This window comes from Corvus brachyrhynchos, unplaced genomic scaffold, assembly GCF_000691975.1.
Source record: "Corvus brachyrhynchos isolate BGI_N302 unplaced genomic scaffold, ASM69197v1 scaffold58, whole genome shotgun sequence".
Lineage (NCBI taxonomy): Eukaryota > Metazoa > Chordata > Aves > Passeriformes > Corvidae > Corvus > Corvus brachyrhynchos.
Window position 1 is genome coordinate 1,524,084 of NW_008239539.1, and position 10,610 is coordinate 1,534,693.

Sequence of the window (10,610 nt, forward strand, 5' to 3'; positions counted from 1 at the left end):
GGGGGCGTCAGCGGAAGGGGGGGTGGGCTCTGGGAATGGGGGAGCACGGGGGTACCGGGCCTGGGGGCCTTGTGGGTGTGGAGCGTGGTGGTAAAAGGGATGTCAGTCGTGCTGGGGTTGGTTGGAGTTTGGGCTCAGAGCGTGGGAGTAACAGGAGTGTCACTGGGGCCGAGGGGCTCGGGGCACTGTCACCAGGCATGGAGGGTTCGGAGTATGGGGGTAATGAGGGTGTCACCGGGCACAGGGGCATCTCTGGATCTGGGGGGCTTCATACACAGAGATTCCAGGGTGTCACTGGGCATGGGGGGCTCAAGGCATGGGGGCTCTGGACGTGGAGTTAATGGGGTGCCACCAGGGCTGGGGAGGCTTCGAACATGGAGTTACCAGGTCTGTCACCATGCTCGGGGCACGGAGACAACACCGGGGCTGCAGGGTCACAGTGTGGAGGTGGTGGGGATGTCACTGGGACTGGAGGAGCTCGGGGCTTGCAGGTACCAGGGGCGTTTCTGGGGCTGGAGGAGGTGAGGAATGGGATTCTCAGCAGGACACTGGGGCTTGGGGTTGTCACCAGGGCTGGGGGGAATTGGGGTACAGAGATAATGGGGGCGTCACCAGGCTTGCATCACGAGGTTGTCACTGAGGCTGGGGAGACTCAGGACATGCAGACAGTGGGGTGCTAACGGGGCAGGGGACCTCGGGCCATACAGGGGGCAGTGGGGGGGCGTCCAGGCTGGGGTTCCGTCCCCCCGATGATCCCGGTGCCGGCAGCCTGGCAGCGTCCATACCTGAACATCTTCAAGCACTTCCGTGTGGAGGAGTGGAAGCGCTCTGCCAAGGAGGGGGATGTGGCTGCCCTCACGGTAACGGGGGCACCGGCACCACGGGGCGGGGGGCACTGGCCGAGGGTGGGCGGTGCTGACCCATCCCCCATCTTTCCCTGGTTTCCAAAGGACACAAGGCTGAAGGGAACAATCTACCGGATCAGAGGCTCCAACCCAGCCAGCAGCTACCTGCAGCTGCCACGGGCAGGGACACAGTCCCTGGGGCTGACCGGGCGCTACCTCTACCTGCTCTTCAGGCCCCTGCCCCGCAAGCACTTCCTCGTGCACCTGGATGTCACCACCGAGGTCCGTGACACAGGGTGGCCTCTTAAACTGCCATCGTGGCTGATGGAAGGACTGGGGATGGCACTGGTGGGCTCGGGGGCTGCAGGACTTGGCTGCTCTTTGCTGCTGGTGGGTCACCCCCGGCTGGAGATGGTTTCCATCCTGGTGCCATCTCCACTGGGGACAGGGGACGTGGAGGGGACAGGAGGCAGGGCCACATACCTTCTCCTCTGCAGCACTTCCCTGCCGAAGCCACCAGGGTGACTAAAGCTCCATGTGTGTGTCTCTTCCCAGGATAACCAGGTGGTTCGCATCTCCTTCTCCAACCTCTTCAAGGAATTCAAGTCCACGGCCACCTGGCTGCAGTTCCCCTTCGTCTGCGGAGCAGCCAACGGGGGCACGGCCCGGCGGGGTGAGGAGCTGTGTGCTGGGGCTGGGCGGGCACATCACCACCAAAATAAACTGTTAGAAAGCAAGCTGAGTTCTCAGGTTGACTCAGTGCGTTTGAAGAGAAGCTGTGGCTGCTCCTGGATCCCTGGGAGTGTCCAAGGCCGGGAGGGATGGGGCATGGAGCAACCTGGGCTAGTGGAAGATGTCCCTGCCCGTAGCAGGGGGATGGAATGAGATGGGTTTTAAGGTTGTCCCTCCCAACCCAAACCATTCCAGGATTTTATGGTAACAGTGGTGGGCCTGAGCAGGAGCCCCTCTGCAGCCAGGTCAGAGCTGTAGCTCCTGGTTGGGCTGTCCCCTATCCCTGTTCTCCCTAACAGTGGGGTGCAGTGTCAGGCCAGGCATGAGCCCATGGAGGTGGTGGGATGCCTGTCTGTCCTTCCCCACCCCTGAGCCTACAAGACATGTTCTCCCATCTCCCACTTGGCAAAGGCCTGGTGGGAATCTTGCCTGGTAAATACTTTACACGGAACACTGTGGATCTTGTGTCTCCCATCCAGCAAGGTCCATGTCTGTAGCCTCTTTCCCAGCCTCCCTTTTCCCACCTGTCCTCTCCTCCCCAGGTGCCACCGGAGCAGCCCCGGCTGACGTGCGCTGGACGTGCCTGGTGCTGGACCTGCCCTCCATCCTGGGCCTGTACCTGAACCGCAGGTACAGCCACCTCAGGGGGGTCAAACTCTGCTCCAACCTGCTCGTGAAAAACCTCTGCACCAGCGACCTGCTCTTTGAGCCAGGTGAGGAGCCCAGAGCTCAGGGTGGTCTCTGCTTTCTCCTGAGGCTCCAGCCCAGCCTGGGGGAGCCCGTGGGTTTTCAAAGCTGAGTTTGCAGCCCTGGCAGAGCACTGGGCTGCTGGTGCTCTATGATAGGAATAAGAAAGGGCAAAATACTTGTACAATGTTCAGTTTCCACCCAGGCAGGGACACCTTCCACTGTCCCAGGGTGCTCCAAGCCCTGTCCAGCCTAGCCTTGGATACTTCCAGGGATCCCGGGGCAGCCACAGCTGCTCTGGGCACCCTGTGCCAGGGCCTCCCCACCCTTGCAGGGAACAATTCCTTCCCAATATCCCATCCATCCCTGCCCTCTGGCAGTGGGAAGCCATTCCCTGTGTCCTGTCACTCCAGGGTGTTGTCCAAAATCCCTCCCTACCTCTCTTGGAGCCCCTTTAGGCACTGGAAGGAAATCTGGAATGGAGTACAGTCTCCCAAACTCTGGAAGAAAGTATCCTCTCATTTTCCAGCTGTAAAAGCGAACAAAAAGAGCAAAGTTAAATATCTTTCTAAGGTTAGAAATTTTTTTCAGGGGTAAAAGTGAAAGGTGCCATCAAGCCTCACTTCTGCAAGACTTGTGCTTTTATCTGCTGCAAGAGCCTGTGCTTTTTTTGTGTCAAAAATCTTCCAACCTGCTTTTTTTATCCACCTGCTCAGTGTGGCAGAGGTACTTTGGTCAAACCCTTTGTTTTCTGTCTTTCCTTTTTCATGCTGGAATTCTGTCTGAACTGCCTGGCCTGCTGGGAAGCATCAGTGAGGAAGAAGTTACAGGGGCTGCTTTGAAATTCCTGAGAATTTATTGTATCTTTCCTGAAACCTTTCTTGTTTCACTTTCCTAAATTTAAAAATACACAGAGGAAATAAGAAAACGGCCTATGAGCCTTAAGAGAAATCATGTGCAACTGCTGAGTCAGTGAAGAGAAATTACATGAATCTTGAGCCTGGGGGTTTATTACTGAAATCCAAGGGTTTATGCTCTGGGCTCTTCTTTGGAGGTTGAGAGTTACAGGAATACACCTGAGCACGGTGTGTTTGTTGCAAACCTCAGGCTTGTGATCTTTGTTTCTCAGGTGGGAAGTGGTTTGTGCCGGTATCCCACAGGGAATGGGATTTCAGGCAGCTGCCTGGGCCTGCAGAGCTCACTGTGTGTGTGTGTGTCCCTGTGCTGCCAGGTGTGACATTCTCCGAGGCCCGGCTCCGTGACCTGTCCAGCCGCGGGGTCGCTCCCATGCCCCGGGAATTGGCCTTCCCTGTGCCCAAGGGGGAGAATTGGCACGACCTCTATGACTACATCAGGTACGGCTGCTCCCCATGCCACTGCAGCTCCCAGAGCTCCCCACGCCCCAGGGAAGGGCAGGATGGGTAGTGCCACTTAAGGAATGACAGATCCAGGTGAACCTGGGGCTCCAGGGGGCATTTTGGTGTTGTTAACAAACACACCCTTAGTGTCTTCTGCCTTTGGTACCCCTTTATTTGGGGCACCATGGGGCAAAAGGGGGGATCTTATAGGAGACAGTGAAGAGGCTCTGTGCCAGGCTGAGGTACCAAGTGATGTTCTCAGGTGCCACTGCAGTATCCCAATTACACAGTGCCCTCCTCTGGTTCTGCTCAGGTTCCCATCTGAGGGGTCTAAGGTGCCGTGCAACTGCATCCGGAAGAGCTTCCCAAGTCCTGTGGCAGGTGGGAGTGCCAGGGACAGCAGCCAAGGCTGTGCCACTCCAGGGTGGTGCCCTGGGTTTCCAAAAGAGCTCGACCTGCTCCTTGTGTTGCCCAGGTGACCAGGTCCTGGAGGAGCCCGGCCGCCCGCTGACCCAGCCGGTGACGCTCTCCAGAGCAGTCTGTGACCGCCTGTCCCTCGTCCATCACATAACCAGTCCCAAAGCTGTAAGTGCTCCTTCCTTCCTGCTTCCCATGCAGCTTTTCCCTGCATCTGTGTCTTAATTTAAGGTGTAGAAACTGCTCGTTGTCATTGGCAGCTTCTCCGGGCACGGTCTGGTGACCACAGCCCTGCAGTTCCTGCCTGGGGGTTCAGTGTGGTGCAGCACAGAGACAGGAGATGTGCCAAGTACCTCGAAATCTCCAGACATCCATCCTCCCTGTCTCTGTGGAGGCAGCAGATCGGTGTGGCTTCAAATTACAGATAGGAAGAGGTCTGGAGACTAAGGAATGTGATCAGTGCCGTCAGGGAGCAGAACAGTGCCTGGAGCTGGGATTGCTGGGACTGCAGCCAGCTGTCCTCATCCTGGTTTCCCCTTCCCCACTGGGGGTGATGTGGGGGCTGGGGTCCATATTGGCTTACCAGTGTGGGTGTTTGGAGAGGGACTGGGGGAAGCCATCCTCATGCTGTGCAGAGGGAGGAAGTGAGGTGCACGACCTCCCTTATTAGAGGGTGCCCAAAGGATGGCCATGAAGATGGTGAAGGATCTGGAGGGGAAGAGTACGAGGTGCAGCAGTCACTTGGTTTGATCAGATGGACAAAAGTAGACTGAGGTCAGATCTCATCAGGGGCTGCAGCTCCTCCCAAGGGGCAGCTCCCATCTCTGCTCTCTGTGACACAGACAGGACCCAGGGAACAGCTGGAGCTGTGCCAGGGCAGGTTTTAATGGATATTAGGTAAAGGTTCTTCCCCCAGAGGGTGGCCAGGCACTGAACAGGCTCCCCAGGGCAGTGGTCCCAAACCTGCCTGAGCTCCAGGAGCGTTTGGACGAGGCTCTGGTTTGCTGTCTGGAGGAGATGAACTGTGCACAGACAATACTGGGAGCGTAAGGAGAGCAGCTGCTTAGCAGCCTGGCCAAAGCCAGGTACCCACAGGGAGACCTCCACATTTTTTTCTCCTCATTTGTGTTGCTGTGAAGAGCCCTCAGGACAGACGTGGGTGTCTCCCTGTCTCTGCCCCTGGGCAGGTGGAGGGCACTGGGAGGAGAACTGAGCTCTGTCTGAGGCTTTCCTCATTCTCAGGTGCCACATCGGTGTCCTGTAATCACGGAAAGCATCCCTGAGGTTCACCTGGCAGTCCCAGGGCCTCTGAGAGCTGTGCCTGCTGGAGACCCCGTGCTGGAGGAGAAGCAGAGGCTGCACAGTGCGGGGGACACGAGCCAGCCACTGCCACTCAGCGATGGTGGCATCCATGTCTATGCTCGTCAGAGGAGGGGACAGACAACCCGAGCTGTCCCTGGCTCAGAGGAGGTGTGTGACGTTTTGGAAGGTCACAAGGTGGCTTTGGGGTGTTTATTTCTAATGAAGTGAGAGAGGGAATGTAAGGTTCGCACTGGGAGTTTCAGTTAAACTTAGGGAGTCCAAAAGATGCCTCTTTCTGACTAGCAGCTCTTCCCCCACCAGCCCCTACTTGCCTTGAAAGAGGGACTCTGTGTTCAGATGTGCTGACCTTAAGCCCCAGGTTTGCCCAGGTGCATACAGGAAGGGCTCTGGCCCTTATGCCATCCCACAGGTGAGCCCTGGCCTGCAGGACAGCCCTGGAAGTGTCCAAGGCCAGGTTGGACAGAGCTTGGAGCAAGCTGGGACAGTGGAAGGTGTCCCTGTCCATGGCAGGGGGGTGGAAGTGGATGAGCTTTAAGGTCCCTTCTAACCTGGGATTCCCACAGTGGCCCTGGGTCTCTGGGCATCGCTGGGGCTGAATGGGCTTAACTCAGAAACCCCAGCTCCTGCCTGCCTGCCAGGCTTGACTCTGCTGGGTTCAGTGCTTTAAAGCTTTCCCCTCTGACAGGAGAAACCCAAAGCTGCCTCTGTGCTTCAGAGAGAGCTGAGCACTGGGGCTGGGGTGCCCCATGGAGGAGGACCCCAGCCTGGCTCTAAGCATGATGGTGCTGTCTTGTTTTCTTTTCCAGGGGCTTGTACCGGATCCCATCCTGAAGCTGAAAACAATTATTGGCTTTGGAGGCTGCAGCACCAAATGGGTCAGTGGCTTGGATGATCTGGGGAGTTGATGTGTCATTGTATGGCCAGGATACGGATGTTTTGGAGGTGTGAAATGCAGCTGAGCGTGGCACTGCTTGATGTGGAAAATGATCCCAAAGTGGATGGGCCTGAGCATCTGTGCACAACTCCTCTGCTGTTAGGATGGTCAATTAAAAATTATGGTGCCCTTTAGATAGAATCATAGGATGGAAAAGCCCCCTGAGGTCATCAATTCCAGCTGTTTCCCCAGGATTCCCGGGTCCACCACTGACCCCTGTCCCCAAGTGCCACATCCACACAGCTTTTGAATCCCCCCAGGGGTGGTGACCCCAGCACTGCCCTGGGCAGCTGTGCCAGTGCCTGACCACCCTTCCCATGAAGGAATTTCCCCAATATCCAACCTAAACCTCCCCTGGCCCAGCCTGAGGCCGTTCCCTCTCCTCCTGTCCCTGTTCCCTGGCAGCAGGGCCGGACCCCACCCCTGGCTGCCCCCCTCCTGTCAGGGAGCTGTGCAGACCCAGAAGGTCCAGGCTGAGCCCCCCCAGCTGCTTCTCATCAGACTTGTGCTCCAGACCCTTCACTAAATTTCTCATCTTTTTAACACATTAAAACTGGTGCTGCTTTGTTGGAGGCTGGAAAGGAAGGGCTGTGTTTTGGATTGTTTCCATGGCACACTGGGCCTTGCTTGTGGTCTGTTTTAGGGTAAAGGAAGGGTTGGTTTGGTTCAGTCAGCTCAAAGCTCTGCCAGCAATGTCATTTTCCTTGGATCTGCTGTTTGATAGTAGGGAAGGGACCTTAAAGCCCATCCACGTCCACCCCTGCCATGGGCCAGGCCACCTCCCACTAGCCCAGGCTGTTCCACACCCCATCCAACCTGGCCTTGAACACTTCCAGGACTGGGGAAGAACTCTGTGCCAGGGCTGTGGGGCGGTTCTGGAGCCATGTCCCCCCTGTCTCGGTGCTGCAGGCGCTGTGGACGCGGGACAGCACGGCCGTGGTGTACCCCTGCCACGCCGTCATCGTTGCCCTGCTCCTCAAGACTGGCGAGCAGAGGTTCTTCCTTGGCCACACAGACAAGGTGAGAGTGTAACCCTTGCAAGCCCTGATGGCAGCCCCGTCCTTGCAGCCTGGTGCCAGCTCTGCTGGGATCCTCTGTGCCGCTGCTCCCCGCAGGTGTCGGTGCTGGCGTTCAGCGGGAGCAGCACCTTGCTGGCCTCGGCACAGGCCGGGCCCCGTGGCGTGGGGCGCCTCTGGGACTTCCCCACAGGAACCTGCCTCTGCCTCTTCAAAACCTACCTGCAGTCCCTCGTGTCCCTCAGGTGGGTGTTGGTGGGGGCAGGGGTGTGTTCAGCGTTGCGGCACGGCAGCTTTTCTGCGCTATTCCTGCATGATAAACCAGGGATGAGTTACAGCTGCCTGTGTTTGTCACCAAGACCTGCTGGCAGCTGGCCTGGATATGCTGCCGGCTCTCTCCTGAGCTTCTCCCTTCAGGTCTTGCTGTCTCCCTATCCCCACAACTTGTCCCCTTTTATGCCCCGTGGGGATGAACTCAGGGTACAAGGAGCTGTTCTTCACCAGGTCTCTCTTCTTACAGCTTTTCCCACAGCGGAGCTGTTCTGTGTGGCGTCGGGAAGGACGTGCACAGCAAAACGGTGAGAGCTGACCCTGGGACTGGGAGGTTTCCCTGAGAGAGCTGTTCTTCCAGATTCTGTAGGTATTTTCCAGGCAAACCTCTGCTCTGGGCTCTCCTAGACATGTTCTTGGGGCACATCCCTTTCTTGTTAGCTGCCTAGAGAATGCTTTCCCTCTCCCTGATGCTTGTGGGTGTTCCTCAGCTGCAAGCGAACAAATCCTTTTGGCAGCAGCCAGAGAGACCTGGTGGGGTTGTGCTTTGGGGCTGTTCTGTCCCTGGAGTGGTCCCAGCTAGGACCCAGGCAGGGTGATGGGATTATATCTTTATTTTAATAGAGTTCGGGGCAAGATGTGAGGTGAAATCTTCAGCTCCAGGCATCACTGTGGGAAGGGATGCTGGGCACTGGAGCTGCCGCCCACCTTTGTAGCTGGGGATGACGCAGATCCCACGTGTAGCAGTCAAAAATAAACTTGTTCCATGGGACTGGGGGTTTGGTTTTGTCAGTGGAACTGTTTTTCATCCACTGTTTTCATCCTTTAGTGACGACCATCAGCAATTAGCTGTGCCGTCACTAAGTGAAGGAAAAACCACACAGTGCTCCGTGCTTTTCCCAGCATGTGGCAGCGTTCTGTGATCCGTGGGGGAGCTGGGGAGGTGGGATCAGTGGGGTGAAAGCGCAGTGGGAGAATGGGGGTGCTGGGGAAGCACCTCTCCCGGGGTGCTGCCACAGCCCATCCCAGTCTCTGAGGTGATGCTGGGTTTGGTTTTAACACTGTTCTGGAATGCAGAGCATCCTCCTGCATTTCCTCAGGCATCCTGTGCTTTAGGCAGAGGGTTTGACTCTTGCCCCTGGTGATGGGCACTGAGGGCACACAGACCTGCGCTGGAGCAGTGGGCACGTGCTGCCCTCCCGCTCCCTCAGCCCTGGGACAGCTCCTCTATCCCAGCAGGCAGAGTTCCCACTGCTCTGTGGATTTTCTTTCCAAGTCTGACTCCTGTTGCCAGGCAGCCCTGGGATTTAGAACCTCTAATTATGGATTGCAGACAAGGATATTGCCATGAAGCTTTGCAAAGCTGTTGGACTGTCCTAAACCCTCTGTGCGATGGGTTTTATTTCCCTGCTCCAGCTCTGTTATCAGTACTTTGTGCCCAGCTCTGGAGCAGCTGTGGGATGAAAACCTCTTCTGCTGCCAAGGTTCTGAGCAGCTCTCCCATTGTATTTTCTTGCTTCAGATGGTGGTGGTGTGGAACACTGCTCAGGCGACCCGTGGTGGAGGTGTGACTGTGCTGGCCAAAGCACACACAGATGTGGACATCCAGGCCATGAAGATTGCTTTCTTTGATGATACCAGGTAGTGTGCCAAGAAAAGAAATCAAAGGTATTGAATCTTAGACACTGGGAAGGAATTGTTCCCTGGGAGGGTGGGGAGGCCCTGGCACAGGGTGCCCAGAGCAGCTGTGGCTGCCCCTGGATCCCTGGCAGTGCCCAAGGCCAGGTTGGACGGGGCTTGGAGCAGCCTGGGACAGTGGAAGGTGTCCCTGCCCATGGCAGGGGGTGGAACAAGATGAGCTTTAAGGTCCCTTCACCCCAAACCACTTTTATTCCGTAACTGTGGCATGGCTGGGGGGGAATTGTGGTGCTGCAGCTATCGGGTTGCCATTCCTGTTCTCAGTCCTCACTGTCAGTGGCCCTTGGGACGCTGCCCTTCCCCCAGGGGCCTGGGGAGCCCTGCCCTGGTGCTCAGGCTGTGTCTCCCGGGACAGGATGGTGTCGTGTGGCCGGGACAACATCAGGCTGTGGCGCGTGCGGAGCGGAGCCCTGCGCTCGTGTCCCGTCAGCCTGGGCGAGTACCACTCCCTGGACTTCACCGACCTGGCCTTCGAGGAGGGGCCCGAGCGGGAGCCGGAGGAGCGCGCGCTGTAAGGGACTGGCGCTGTCACCTGGCCTGGGCAGCCTGGCAGGAGGGAGCTCTGCAGCTCTCCCTGCTTAGCATTCACCTTCCCTCTCTACCACGGCACTTTGCTGGGGTTCTCCCTCAAAATACAGCTGCCTTCTGGAGCTGGGAGAGCCTCTCCCCACTCAGCACATGGCATCTCCCAAGAGGGATTTGGCTGTTTGCAGAACAGTTTCTTTCCTCTTGCCGTGCTGCTGTTCTGCCGTATTTAGTGACTGTCTCCTCACCTGAAGCTCTCTGTCGGATTCCTGGGGCAGTGGGAGGAGCCTGATACACATCCTCTTGCATACAGTCACACACTTTGTTGTTTTATTTTAATCATCAAAGCCAGACCTTTGTTGCCACCATATATAGTCTCACAAAGACAGAGCTGTCAGCTCAGCCAGCCTGTGGCAGAGGGAGGCTCCTTCCTGGAGTTTATGGGAAGCTTTTAGCTCTTCTGCTAATTTCTGTTCCAAAGGGTCAGGAAACCAAATTGGGAACTCTGACTTCCTTGGGTATGTGTGGGGTAGCACATGGAGCACTTGGACACCTTGTTGACCTCTTTTATTACTGTGAGCCAGGATTGCTTTACACAAACCAGTTGAACAGGTAAACCAGGCTGTTTTTTTACTAAAAGCAAGTTCCTCTCCTGTTCTGTTTTGTTTTTTTACAGCTTTGTGTGCAGCAGGAGTGGCCATGTGCTGGAGGTGGACTACAAGAACGTCTGTGTGCAGAGTGCACGGCGCCTGCTGCCTGCACAGCCCCAGGGGAATGGGCAGGAGCAGCCAGGGAGCAGCTCAGG

General features: G+C 56.9%; 1 protein-coding gene across 1 annotated transcript in view; it reads left to right on the plus strand.

Moving 5' to 3' along the window:
- The first annotated feature begins 65 nt into the window (after positions 1-65).
- The window catches only part of WDR90 (WD repeat domain 90), a 45,350-nt gene continuing 34,805 nt past the window's right edge, over positions 66-10,610 (plus strand). The window contains exons 1-15 of the mRNA XM_017741235.1: positions 66-860; positions 951-1,127; positions 1,401-1,518; positions 2,120-2,290; positions 3,496-3,619; positions 3,936-4,003; positions 4,098-4,207; positions 5,282-5,509; positions 6,169-6,237; positions 7,206-7,316; positions 7,412-7,557; positions 7,833-7,890; positions 9,105-9,223; positions 9,636-9,791; positions 10,482-10,606. Of these exons, the coding sequence (XP_017596724.1) occupies positions 750-860; positions 951-1,127; positions 1,401-1,518; positions 2,120-2,290; positions 3,496-3,619; positions 3,936-4,003; positions 4,098-4,207; positions 5,282-5,509; positions 6,169-6,237; positions 7,206-7,316; positions 7,412-7,557; positions 7,833-7,890; positions 9,105-9,223; positions 9,636-9,791; positions 10,482-10,606 (1,891 nt within the window). The 5' untranslated portion in view covers positions 66-749. The remainder of the gene's footprint in view (positions 861-950; positions 1,128-1,400; positions 1,519-2,119; positions 2,291-3,495; positions 3,620-3,935; positions 4,004-4,097; positions 4,208-5,281; positions 5,510-6,168; positions 6,238-7,205; positions 7,317-7,411; positions 7,558-7,832; positions 7,891-9,104; positions 9,224-9,635; positions 9,792-10,481; positions 10,607-10,610) is intronic.